At 45.0% G+C, this 13,262-nt stretch overlaps 1 protein-coding gene across 1 annotated transcript in view; it reads right to left on the bottom strand.

Annotated features, from left to right (window-relative positions):
• Window positions 1-10,670: 10,670 nt before the first annotated feature.
• The window catches only part of WDHD1 (WD repeat and HMG-box DNA binding protein 1), a 42,680-nt gene continuing 40,088 nt past the window's right edge, over window positions 10,671-13,262 (bottom strand). The window contains exons 23-25 of the mRNA XM_054971710.1: window positions 13,038-13,261; window positions 12,686-12,821; window positions 10,671-11,645 (exon numbers count right to left, since the gene is read on the bottom strand). Coding sequence (XP_054827685.1) covers window positions 11,442-11,645; window positions 12,686-12,821; window positions 13,038-13,261 — 564 coding nt within the window. The 3' untranslated portion in view covers window positions 10,671-11,441. The remainder of the gene's footprint in view (window positions 11,646-12,685; window positions 12,822-13,037; window position 13,262) is intronic.

Below are 13,262 nucleotides of genomic sequence, written 5' to 3'. Positions count from 1 at the left end.
CTGAATTCACTCTAGAAGCTAAAATGTCAAAACTGAGGCTATCGTACTTTGGTCACATCATGAGAAGGCAAGATTCTCTGGAAAAGTCAATAATGCTAGGAAGACAGTAGGAAAAGAGGAAGACCTAAAACGAGATGGCTTGACTCAATAAAAGAAGCCACGTCCTCCAGTTTGCAGGATCTGAGCAAGTCTGTTAATGACAGGACATTTTGGAGGTCTTTCATTCATAGGGTCGCCATAGGTTGGAGGCGACTTGAGGGCACGTAACACACGCACACCCTCCAGTTGTAATTCAGGGAACTCTCCAGCCACCAGCTGGAGGTTAGCAACCCTTGCTGGAGGCCGTAGAATGAACTGCGCCACTTTGGAGGGCAGATGCTTATTAGATTTCTCACCCTATTGTCTGCATGGAATTAACACTATGTGCAATTCTTCTAAAGACTCAGCAAGAGACGCAGAATACAAATAATGTAAAATAAGATAATAAATAAAATGAGAACCATGAGCATTACCACGAGCTCTCGAAAAGGAAGCGCCAGGCACAAAGAGAGGGAAATGCCCGAGCGAATGCAGGGGACGTTTTCTTGCTGAGCAAGGGGTAAGAAAAAGAGCAGAGCTTCCCGGAACAATTTCTGGTATTTGCAGATTAGGGTCACCATCACGTTAACTTCAGCCAATGAAGCAATGGGGAGTTGGGAATTATATCCACTATGACAGCCCCACCCTGTTCAGAGAAAGGCGTGCTTAAGCCGGTCCGTTCCAATGGATTCTAACATGCCCGATCATCCCTAGGATTACACCATTCTCCTTTTCTCCATTTGTATTCTCACAACCCTGTGAGGTTAAGTTAGGCTGAGTGTGTGTGACCAGCTCTAAATCACCCAGTAATGTGGGGATTCAAACCGGAACTCCCAGCTCCTTGTCTGGCACTCTAACCACTACACAACGCTGTTCAAACTAACACCAGAAATCTGCAACACCCATAATATTTTGAACTTTGATCCCAACAACAGCCCTGCAAAGTAGGTTAAATCTGCTGCAGGGAGACCTTTGAAACTGACTGACTCTTTTATGCGAATGAGATCTTTCATAATGTATTAGTTTTATTTATTTAATTTATTTATTTATGTCATTTATAGTCCGCCTTTCTCACTGAGACTCAAGGCGGATTACACAGTGTGAGATTGGTACAGTCAATGTCAAGGACATTTCCAAAAACAATGCCATAGGATAAATAGATGCAAGTTCACAACAACATAGCATTAGCAGGAATCCAATACAACATAATGGTGAAGTCTGCGGTTCCTAACTCATTACAGCAGCATCGGAGACCCCTTCCCTACAATACAGCCCTCCTGTCTGAGTAAAAAGCCTTTTTGAATATTTTGGTTTTGCATCATTTGTGGAAAGCCAAGAGAGTGGGGGCTCTCCTGACCTCTTCAGGCAGGCCGTTCCACAGGGTAGGGGCCACCACAGAGGAAGCCCATGTATGGGCTGCTGTTTATTTGGCCCATGTGCACAGTTTTACACTGCTGCTCTTACTCTTTTTGTCTTTGGTAATAATAAAATTAAAATAACGTTAATGAGAACCAGTTTGGTGTAGTGGCTAAGAGTGCGGAACTCTAATCTGGAGAGCCGGGTTTGATTCCCCACTCCTCCACTTGAAGCCAGCTGGGTGACCCTGGGTCAGTCACAGCTCTCTCAGAGCTCTCTCAACCCCACCCACCTCACAGGGTGTTTTGCTGTGGGGATAATAATGGCATACTTTGTAAACCACTCTAAGTGGGCATTAAGTTTTCCTGAAGGGCGGTATATAAACCGAATGTTATTATTAATATTGTTTATTAAAAGTAAAACACAGACACCCACCCCCCAGATCTATTTTTTGTTTATGCCCTTCTCCGCACCTATCAGTTTAGCTGCCCAGCAGGCAGGATTACCGTTTGCCACATGGAACTGAGGAAATTGCAGGCTGTCAAGAAGATAAAAGCAGGGTAAAGGAAACTGGTCGCAAATACCCAGCGGTGACTCATTTCCTCTCCACCCCTTGGTCACCAGAACGAATGAGAAAAGAGCCAGGTGGAGCAGTTCTCTTCCACTGCCCACTTTGCAGCAATGTAATCCCAAAGAATCTCAGCAGAGGCAAATTAAGTCACACAGAGAGAACAGCACCTGGACTTTTGATGCTGGGTGTCAAAAGGAACATTTTTCTTCATGGAGGAAAATACAAACAGGCACACACACCCCTCAAAGCCTTGCAGCCCAGTAAAATCCAGGAGAAAAAAAATACTGTTTGATGGTAGTAAGCCATCCCTCACACTAGGTGTCTTGAAGGTCAGACAGTCAACATACAAATTCTTGACAGCCAAAACAAAAAACGGTATTTTAATATTGGGATTGCCCTGACCTGGATAATCCAGGCTGGCCTTATCTAGAAGGGACAGCCTTGGTTAGTTCTCGGTTGGGAGACCAGCAAGGAAGTTGAGGGTTCCTCTGAACGTCTCTTGCCTCGAAAAACCCCATGGGGGGGGTGACTTTTTCCAAGGAGGAGGGGAGACTTAGGTCCAGAGGAGTTAGCCGTGTTAGTCTGTAGTTGCAAAATAGTAGAGTCCAGTAGCACCTTTAAAACCAACTTTACTGCAGCATAAGCTTTCGAGAACCACAGCTCTCTTTGTCAGATGCATGGAGGGTATGAAGAAACTGGCCAGATATATACAGGTGGTGAGGGGAGGGGGGAGTAGATGCGAATCAGTTGCTACTCAGTTTGCTTCTGTTAATGAAATCAGTTACTAGAACCATTCATAGTCTCTATTCAATCCCAGCTTGACTGAGTCAAATTTACATATGAATTCCAATTCAGCAGCCTCCCGTTGGATTTTGTTTTTGAAAGGTTTCTGTTGAACTATGGTGACCTTTAAGTCCTTGATGGAATGTCCCGATAGACTGAAGTGTTCTCCCACTGGTTTCTGGATGTTGCCATTTTTGATGTCAGATTTGTGTTCATTTATTCTTCTGCGCAGAGGTTGGCTGGTTTGTCCTATGTACAGAGCAGAGGGGCATTGTTGGCACATGAGGACATATATCACATTGGAGGATGAGCAGCTGGAAGAGCCAGAGATGGTGTAGCTGATGCCATTGGGTCCTGTAATCGAATTTTCTGGGTAGATATGTGGGCAGAGTTGGCATTTGGGTTTGTTGCAGGGTCTGGTTCCTATGCTGGTGACCCTGTTAGCCGGTTCAAGGTTATTAGTGAAAAGTCGTTCAAGGTTGAGGGGCTGTCTGTAGGCAAGGAGAGGTCTTCTACCCAGGGGAAGGGAGGGGAGGGGAGACTTAACTCTTTCCTCCTTATGCATGTATGTATGTATGTCATTTATAGTCTGCTTTTCTCACTGAGACTCAAACCGGATTACCCAGTCTGAGATTAGTACAGTCAGTATCAAGGCCATTTCCATAAACAATGCCAAAGGGTAAATAAAAGTTTACAAAGATATACCATTAGCAAGAATCCAATACAAAGCTGAAGAAATGCTGAAAAAGAACATAAGCAATTCTAGGACTGACATTAGACAACATGAAGCACAGGTAGCTCATAGGAGCACGTATTTAAAGCAACATATAATACGTCCAAGTTGCTTTTACTTTTGCTGAGGACAACTTGAAGGTATCTGTTTTCTGGTCCCCAGCTGGGAATAAAAGCCACTCAGGAGAATGGCTTTTTCTCCTTGATAAAGCAAAGCTATTTAAGAGTCAGTGAAGGGAAATGGAACTCATAGCTGAGCCCTTGACACATTTATCGGAGGGGAGAGCTTTTGTAAGCCAGACAGCTCAGTTGGTGAGGGGGTGAAGTTCTACCTCCGATGGCAGAAATATTCAAACACGTGGATATGAAACAGAAGGGCAAACCGGGGAGAAATTGTTGCAGCAGCACCCTATATTCATCTGGGGCCTCAGGATGTCCCATAAAATAGAAAAGGGAGCAGCCAAGGAGGGAGGGTTAGGGTTAGCAAACTAGCAAATAAGACAACTTAATTTGTCTCCACTATCACAGGACAACCCACCCCCCACCACCAGCATGCACGCACACAGGGGTAAGAAATTTGGTGTATAAGATGTATTGTCGAAGGCTTTCACGGCCGGAGAATGATGGTTGTTGTGGGTTTTCCGGGCTGTATTGCCGTGGTCTTGGCATTGTAGTTCCTGACGTTTCGCCAGCAGCTGTGGCTGGCATCTTCAGAGGTGTAGCACCAAAAGACAGAGATCTCTGTGTCACACCTCTGAAGATGCCAGTCACAGCTGCTGGCAAAACGTCAGGAACTACAATGCCAAGACCACGGCAATACAGCCCGGAAAACCCACAACAACCATTGGTGTATAAGATCTGGGATTCAACCATAGACTTCAGGTCAAGTTTTTCCCTTTAAGCCTACCTCCACTGCCAAGGACACAGACAGCACACGCTCTTCAAGGATGGTGACCATGACCTAACTTCTTCCTGTTTCTTAATCAGTCCCTCTTTCTCTCGCTATGGCCCATGGTCTCCACACTCGTTCCCCCCATTGCTGTGATGCTTCTCCTGGTCCTTGCGATGGAGGCAGCAGACCCCTTCCGGCTCCTGCCTGCCTCTTTTGTACAGCTTTTGAGCAGAACATTCCCTGATCTCCGAGCCTTCTCCTTGCATTCTCTTTCATTTTCTTCCCCTCTCGTGTAACCTTCCTTCTCTCACGTTCTTCAGAGATATGCACTGACCCACATGACCCTCTCACGGACTAGCCATGTGTGAGACATAATCGGGCATCTTAATTGTCAAAGGTTTTAGTAATTGTTGGATTCAGACTTATCAAAGTAGATGTTTGAAGTCTTGACTTGCCAAACGTTTTGATTACCTTTTAAATTTCCCCTCTGTCAAGCTATCCATTTGTACCTAATGGAAGTCAACCTTTTCAAAACAATGGACTCAGTATTTTACGGGGAAATACAACACCAGTCTACAGTCTGTGTACACAAAGGTCCTAAGGGCCCCAGAGATGGGGGTACGTGTGTGAATGATGCATGTGTGGACCGACACATACAAGTGCTCCCCAAGGATTTCAGGGTAAACAGATGGCGTTTCAGGAGACCATCAAGCAATCTGAGGTACAGGTGAGTGAGCAGATCATAGAATCATAGAGTTGGAAGGGGCCATACAGACCATCTAGTCCAACCCCCTGCCCAGTGCAGGATCAGCCTAAAGCATAAAATCACAGAATCATAGAGTTGGAAGGGGCCATACAGACCATCTAGTCCAACCCCCTGCCCAGTGCAGGATCAGCCTAAAGCATAAAATCACAGAATCATAGAGTTGGAAGGGGCCATACAGACCATCTAGTCCAACCCCCTGCCCAGTGCAGGATCAGCCTAAAGCATAAAATCATAGAATCATAGAGTTGGAAGGGGCCATACAGACCATCTAGTCCAACTCCCTGCCCAGTGCAGGATCAGCCTAATGCATAAAAGGTCAAGTCGAAAGACTCAAGTGGACTACTCCCAACCCATGGAGGATGAAGCTAATCTAGACACAAAGAGGGACAATTTCTCTAGTTCGCTAGAGGCTGCCATTTTCTAAGACATCGATTTCGAGGAAAGTCCTTATCTGGGCCTTAAACCAAACTACGTCTGATATTTTCTTTGTGACGTTCAAAAGAAAATGAAGTACATTGGCCACAGCTGTCTTTGTTGCCTTGTGAATAATAAGAAACATTTAAAGGGTTCTAGGCCAGGGAATGTTTGCTAAGAACATCTTGAAAAGATGTCTGGAGGCTTCCGAAGCCTGAGGGCCGGGGCAGATTTATAAGCATTGCGATGCTCTGACCATTTCAAAGGAATTTCAGATTTAACTTGACTCAAAACAGAGGGACACAGGAAACGCATGCAGTGTAAAGAGCAAACAGACAACGTGAGCAAAGAATTAAGGCTGTGCATGCTTGCCTGTAAGCAAGTCCCAGTAGGGCCGACTTCAGAGCATTGCAGTCATTATAAATTCTGCTGTGACTTCCAATAAGAGTTTTTCAGATGGACGGGAGAAAGCAGAAGACTGTTGGGATTTGACATTAGCCCGATCCTCCTCTAGCCCATTCCATTTCTCCCCAACAAGGAGAAGGCTAGAGCCCTGATTTTGCCGAGGGTCTGGCTAGACGAAGCCTTCTCCTCTCTCAATCTGTCTCCTAGCGATCTAGAATGATGGAATGTTGGCACTCGAACAGGTATAAAATAATACCCTCATTAGAAGCTAGAAGTGTAGCAAGTAAAGAAGAAATTCATGAACACAATCCTACCCCTAAAATAGTCAAAATTGTTTTTAGTTTCAAAGGCTTTCCGCCTTCTGGGTATTAGAGCAGCTAAGCGGTGGCCGTTTTCAGCAAAAAATGGCAGGGGAGAAAAGGGTTAAATATTCCCCCCACCAACACACACTGCTCTTCTCTTTGATAAAGCAATCCCAGAGAATGCATTTGCAAATGAACATCTTAGCTGTAATTTTTGGTAGTTTTAACTGTAACGGGAAAATAACCCGTTTATCTCTTTCTGCTTTTCTGTGTCATAACAGCTAACTTTGGAGCCGTTTTCAGGGTGAAATTTGACATAAGGTCATCTTACTTCATCTTGTTTAATTAGCAAACAGAAGGCACCACGTAGAAAATGCCAAACTTCTGCAAACACTGAAGCTCGGAATAAAGCTAAAGTTCTCCCTATGCAAAGCTCCAGTGATCAATGACAGAAAGTGAAGCTAAAATGGAAAGTTAAACCCATTTAAAACTGGGGCTAATGAATGCTGAACTCCCGCATGTACTTTGGCTTCATGGAGGGACAGATATGTCCACAGACTTAATGGTTAAATGGAAGCTCCACGTTCCATGTGCTGGAAGCTAGTGGCAAGGAATAGCCGTTCTCCGTATCCTATGCATGTCTGGCTCTTGTTGGACCAGATGGACTTTGATTTCATCCTGGAGTGCAGTTCCAGGGCAAAAATTAAAAGGCACAGAAACAGGGACGCGTTTTAACCTAATAGTTCCATTCACATGTAAAGACAACCGATGGAAGATCATACAAGAGATCATATGTAGCATGAGTCAGTACCAGTCCTTGGCAGGTAGATCCCCAGTTTCTCCACAGCAAACACTCAGGTGAATTGGTTGAAGTAACTTTATTGGAGATCCATCAGGTTAAAGGCGCTTAGACAACTGTATTGGCAGAAGTGATGTAATTGGGCCGGCAGTGTTAGTTATAGGGAAGATTCCCGCCCTCAGGGCAGAGACCATTAGATTTCTGGTGCAAAGGTGCCAAGGGGTGGTGGTGAAGGGGAGACGATAGGTTTAGGCTAGACAGAGGAAAGTATGAAATCATTTCAGTTCCCAAGAAAGATACATCTCGAGCCAGCCACAGCCGGCCTTCAAGGACAGTTGCTGGACGCACCTGGGAAAGAGAAAGTACATACCGGCAAGATAACCTACTGACTTAACATCAATAAGAAACTTCCCATGCCCTCAGAGGATCGGCATAACACACAAGATACATTCATGGCAGATATGCAGGCAAGCATATATGACAGTCAGGAATAGTTATAGTTTAAAACAAATTATCTGGTAGTCCCTCAATGATCTCTCTTTCCTGCCCTTTTAATTGACGGTCATTGTTTTTTACACACACACAGATGTGTAGGTGTTTAGCTATTGTCTTCATTGGTTTTTATGATGTGTGTTTATACTGTTTTTAGCTGTTTGCCACCTTGGTGGCTCTGATCGGTTGAAAAGCAATACATAAAAAGAAATCAAATAAAAAGAAATCATATATGATATATTATCACGAGTTGGGAAGTGTAACAGATACATTCTCTCAATAATCTTCACAACAAATCAGTCTGTAAAATAGATCAGTATGTCTGTGTCATCTTTTACTGCCCTGTCTTGTACCTCGGTAATCCACTTTCAGTATTGTTTATGGTATGTCATGCCTTGCAGTTTTCTTTTTGCATTGGTTCCTGAGTTCCACAATTCTGATCTTGTTACTGGATGTCTTGCACTGACTTGATAGAATAGTTTTTTTACATTTTTCTTACTTGAATCTCAGTGAGAAAGTCAGACTAGCGAAGTAAATAAAATAAAATACACTGCAAGAGAAGCTGGAAGCCCCTGAAGAAACGGTGCAGCGAGGCAGGAGGAGACACAATTTGGAAATCCCCCCCCCAAAAAAATTCCCACCCCCAGGGATTTTGTCCCCATTGGGCTACATTTTAAGCTTTTTTCCACTTTTTGGTTAATGTACACATTTTTCTGCATATCTTGGGAGTTGCACAAATACACAGAGTGGCTTCACAGGGGTTATCGGGTTTTCTAATCGATATAGCAGTGTGGGAGCGCTGACTGAGACAGCAGCTTGTTAAAGTTTGATGCCGTCCTCCGATGAAAGTGGCACTTCTGCCAGAAGAATGATTGGATACACGACAGTGAGTAGCCAATGGCTACCCAGCATATTGACAGTAGAGGTAATATCCAAGCTGGAAAATTCACAGCTGCCAATTTATGCTTTCAACCATTATACTACACCAGCAAACCATTCTCTTTTTAAAATATATTTTAAAACCTTTTTTTTTTAATTTATGGTTCAAAATAGGCATCTGTTTGCATCTCTTTGCTCACTTGCTCTTCCGTCTGGATCAATGATTCAATTTGTACCTAAGGACCTAAGTGTCCTGGCAACAGATGTCTTGAATTTCCACAGCATGGAGTGGCTGTTGTGAGCTGGGTTGCAGGCGAGAAAAGGTAGTAACAGTCTACGCACACATGGTGCTCCAGGGATCATAAGGAACTGAGCTGACATGTAAGAAAAGATAAGTTTGTATTATATTTATGAAGCTGAAGGGATGAAAAGAGGCCCACCTAGCTCAATCTGCCTTCTCAAGGAAGGCTGAAGAAAGAAAAAGAGGCAGCCCTGCAAACGGAATTAACAACTCCCAAAGAGAACCACCCTGCTGGCTAAACAACCACTACCGTATGGTCACCTAAATAACAACTCCCAAAGAGAACCACCCTGCAAGGCTGTGATTGTGGTTGTCCCTGCCCCTGTGGCAGACACTGTTTTTGGTGGTGCCCACAACCTTTCCTCAAAATTCCTTGCAAGTTCCGACAAGGTTGGAGACCCCCACCCTAAACAGCTTGGGTCCAGAGTTCACTCTTAATTCCCCCATCTGCCAAATAGATATAATCATGATCTGGGTTTTGATGTTCCCTGCCTTGGTGACCCGATTTGGGAGGAAAGGAAGCATAGAAACGTTGCAAATAAATAGATACAAATAAATTTACACAATTCACACTGCTGGGGGGGAAGGTGACGGGAACAAGGCCAGACACACACACTCTTCTTGGCAGCCCACGGCATTAAAACTGACCTCCGCCAGGAGGCCCAGCGAGGCCACAGAAGCACCCTGCAAAGCCTCCCTACGCCCGCCACCTGATCAGTGATGGTTGGCCTTCAACAGCTAGCCGTCTGGCAATCAGCTGTGTAGTTGCTCCACACCCCAGGTGGGAGTGGCAGGGGAGAGACTGCTCCAAAATGCTATTGGTCCCTCAGGCTTGGCTACACCCCCACAGGGCTTCTAGGAAGAAGGGAGGCCGCTGGGTATGCCTCAGGTGTGGCTAGGCCCTTAAAAGGCTTCAGAGGGCAAGCCAAGGGGATGCAGCAGCTGCAGCTGTCTGAGCCAAGGGAAGGCGCTTCAGCCATGCCAGACCCTGATGCACAACAGACCCACAGCCTGGGAGCCAACACACATCAACACATCAGTTGAGGCGCATCGACTGTGCATCAACTTGCACAATTAATCCAGAATTAATATCATCCTCCGGTTCTTCGCCCCTAGAATATACAGCACAGACTCCACAACCCCATGCTTTGAATCAGGCTGCTAGGATCTCCCCTTCCCAGTTAATTATTCTTAGCTCTACAGTACAAGTTTCTTCAATTAACATGGTGGCGTAACAGGCTAGTTAAAGGCTTCCCCTACTCTTTCAGTTTCATGTGATGTGGTTGTTAGAGGACTAGGACATAGGAGACTTGGAGACCTAGATTCAGAGCCCAACCACTGCCCCAATACTAACAGCAGGAGCTTGAGCCAGTCATTCTCAGCCTAACCTACCTCACATGGCTGTTTGGAGGACAAAACACCGGAAAAGGAACTACGTGTCCTTCCATGAGTGTCTTTGAGGATGGCCAGGATAAAAATGGACATAAAGATTGTAAGAGCCATTTGCCCCATCTTCCCCTCACCAGTCAAAGGGCATTTCAGATGGCAACAATTGTGAAATCTGCAAGGTCTGAGCAAATCTGTTAACAATAGGATGTTTTGGAGGTCTTTCATAAAGGCCAGAAAGGCTTTGGGTAGATTGTGGCTTCTCAGCAGGTTCAATGGGGCACGCTGGTTAAAACAAGCTAGAAAAAATAGCCAACTATTTTATTCCTGATCTTAAAAATTAGCCAGTTTTAAAAGCCTGCCTAAATATACTTGAAGAGACATACAAAGCAAAGTGGGAAACACAGGAGGTATATGAACTAGTATCTGAGTTACCTGGAGGGGCAGCAGGGGAAATGAGAACAGAGCATCCATCAGCCAAGATATAAAAATGTTGTTTCTTTATTCAGTTACAAAAAATACAAACGTTCTAAGATGGGAGAAGGGGCAGTTGTTCTATTATCTGGGCCCAAGAGGGTTCATTTGCTATGCAGCACACAGGCATGGTCCAGCGTCACCTTTGTACACTCAAGGTGATAAATCTTTCCCATGTTCTTCTCCTATATAGGGTTGGGCAAATCTATGCAAACAAGATGCAGGCTGAATGAATCCTACTGTAACATTCACTCAGCTCGGTGATCAGCACACTGAGGCAAGTTGGGGGGCGGGGATTACAAGCTCCAACAGAGCCAATGACAACACACAAGAACTTCCACACTCTCCTTTTAGAAATAATGCAAGCAGCGGCCATGAGATGAACTCCTTCAGCTCCCAAGCACCAGGTCAGAACAGCATTGCTATGTCAACCTGGCTAATGGGACATCTCCCAAAGCCACACTCCCCTTTCCTCCTTGATCCTGCCTGCTTTGCATTGGTGGGATGTGCTGCCCAAAAGAAAATGTGTGGAACTATTAGAAAAATCTCAGTATTTGGGACTTGGTTCATTGACGCAGACCCTCCGACACCAAATTCCATGAGTGTCATAGCATAAAAACGGTAACTCCTCTAATACCCAAACTGAATGCACAACTACACAGATTCACCTACATCCATCTAGAGTGCAGTGCTATTTTCCAGAAAGAGCTTCCTTGCCTGAACATTCAGCACAAAACCACCTTTCACCTGTAGTTATCTGCCGGCTGGTCTGTTCATACAACGTGAGCCCTTGGAGGCAACAGCGGCCAGGTTAGCTCTGCTTGAACGCAAATGTCGATAGTTTCGTGCTCATCGCCTGATCAAAGGATTTGGGTTTTTTGGCCGAGCTGGTGTTCTCTTCCAGTTTGTGTTCCGGGCTTTCAGGCCCATCGCTGTTAATACTTTCTGGGTGCTTCCTCTTCTTTCCTTCGCCGGAATCAACAGTTTCTCTTCCTTTGGCTCTCTCAGTCCAAGCCTTAAGGGAATGGAGAAAAAAACCACAAATAATGGTGAGCTGTTGTCATGATGGTAGTGGAGGAAGCTTTAAGTTGCAGCCGCTGGCAATAGTTTTGGCTGCCTATGTTTGCCAGCAATCAATGGAGGAAGAGTTAACATAATGCAACTGAGCTAAAGGAGCACCAGGGCTGGATTAGACCAATGGTCCATCTAGTACTGTATCCTGTTTCACATAGCGCCAAAGGACCCAAGCTCCTCAGCTTTTCCCTGTACGGAAAGAGCGCCAATCCCTTTATCTTTTTAGCTGTCCTTTTCTACACTTGAAATAGTATCATTTTGGGGATGTGATAACTAAATCGGTATACGGTATTCATAAAATGACTGCACCACAGATCAATAAAGGGGCATTATGATACTGGCCATTGTGCTTTCAGTCCCTTTCCTCGTAATACGTAGTACAGAACTTGCACCTCACCCCATCCGCATCCTTTTTGAAAACCATGGGCACACCTTATTTAGGAAGAGCATGGAGCTGGATCATCCCACATTGAAGCATTGCTCCTGGCTTCTCCCAGGGCACCATCACCCCAAAGGCAGTGCAGACGGACAGACACAGGGAAAGCGGTGCAGCACAGATTACAACTGTTTGACAAGAATATGCCCAAACTGGGAGAAATGATCGGCACAATACTGCAAGAGAGGAACAACTCTACAGCGCTGGTTGTGCTCAACTTCCTGGGGAATTCTGAACACCGTTTCTTATAATTTTACTGGAACGCTTTTACAGGGTGAATTTTCACCATGGCACCCATACAGGCCCTATTTCATTGGCTAAACTTCTTGTTCTGGATAACTGGAGAAATTAGAAGCTTTTACAGTGTAGCGGCACCCAGGCCATATTGCACCAAGCATCAGGCCCGTTATAAGCATTCTGAGATAATGCAGGGCAGAATTGGAATAAGACAAATCAAGATGCTGGTCTGGACCCAGAACAGGGGCAACTGAAACACTAGAATTTTCCAAACAAAAGACAAAACCCTGCCAATAGGGAGTCATTACCATCCTTTCTTCAGCAGAGAGCATTCTAAACCGACCCATGCCTTCTTTTATTATCTCCGTTTCTTCAAAATCAGGATTATCTGCCAAAATGAAGCTTCTGTTCTCTTCCAGCCACATCTGGAATCCAGTCTTTGGTCTAAAAAGAGTACAAAGGTTCTCTGATAAGTAAAACATTTTGAAGTGAAGCATCAACACTTCCTAAAGAGGCTTCTCTGCTAACCTCTTGCTGCATCAGGAAGCAAACCTAAGCATGCCTACTCAGAAGTTGCTCCCACTGCATTCAATGGAGTTTACTTCCAGGAAAATATTCTTAGGATTGCAGCCTAAGCAATGGGAGAAGACCCGTGGGTACCTTTTATTTTCACCGTTCTCGGCTGGAGTTTGGGTTTCAGAGGTCTTGTCAGCTTTCTGCCTTCCATCTTCAGCGACTTTCTCTCCTCCTTCTTCAGCGGCTTTCTCTCCTCCTCCTTCAGCAGCTTTCTCTCCTCCTCCTTCAGCAGTTTTTTCTCCTCTTTCTTCTGTGGCTTTCTTCTCAGAGATGGGTGTTCGGAGTTGGAAAAATGCAGCTACTGTAAGC

The sequence above is a fragment of the Eublepharis macularius genome, chromosome 2 (genome assembly GCF_028583425.1).
Source record: "Eublepharis macularius isolate TG4126 chromosome 2, MPM_Emac_v1.0, whole genome shotgun sequence".
Classification (NCBI taxonomy): domain Eukaryota; kingdom Metazoa; phylum Chordata; class Lepidosauria; order Squamata; family Eublepharidae; genus Eublepharis; species Eublepharis macularius.
Note: the sequence above shows the minus strand (reverse complement) of the source record. Positions and strands in the feature narration are given on the sequence as shown.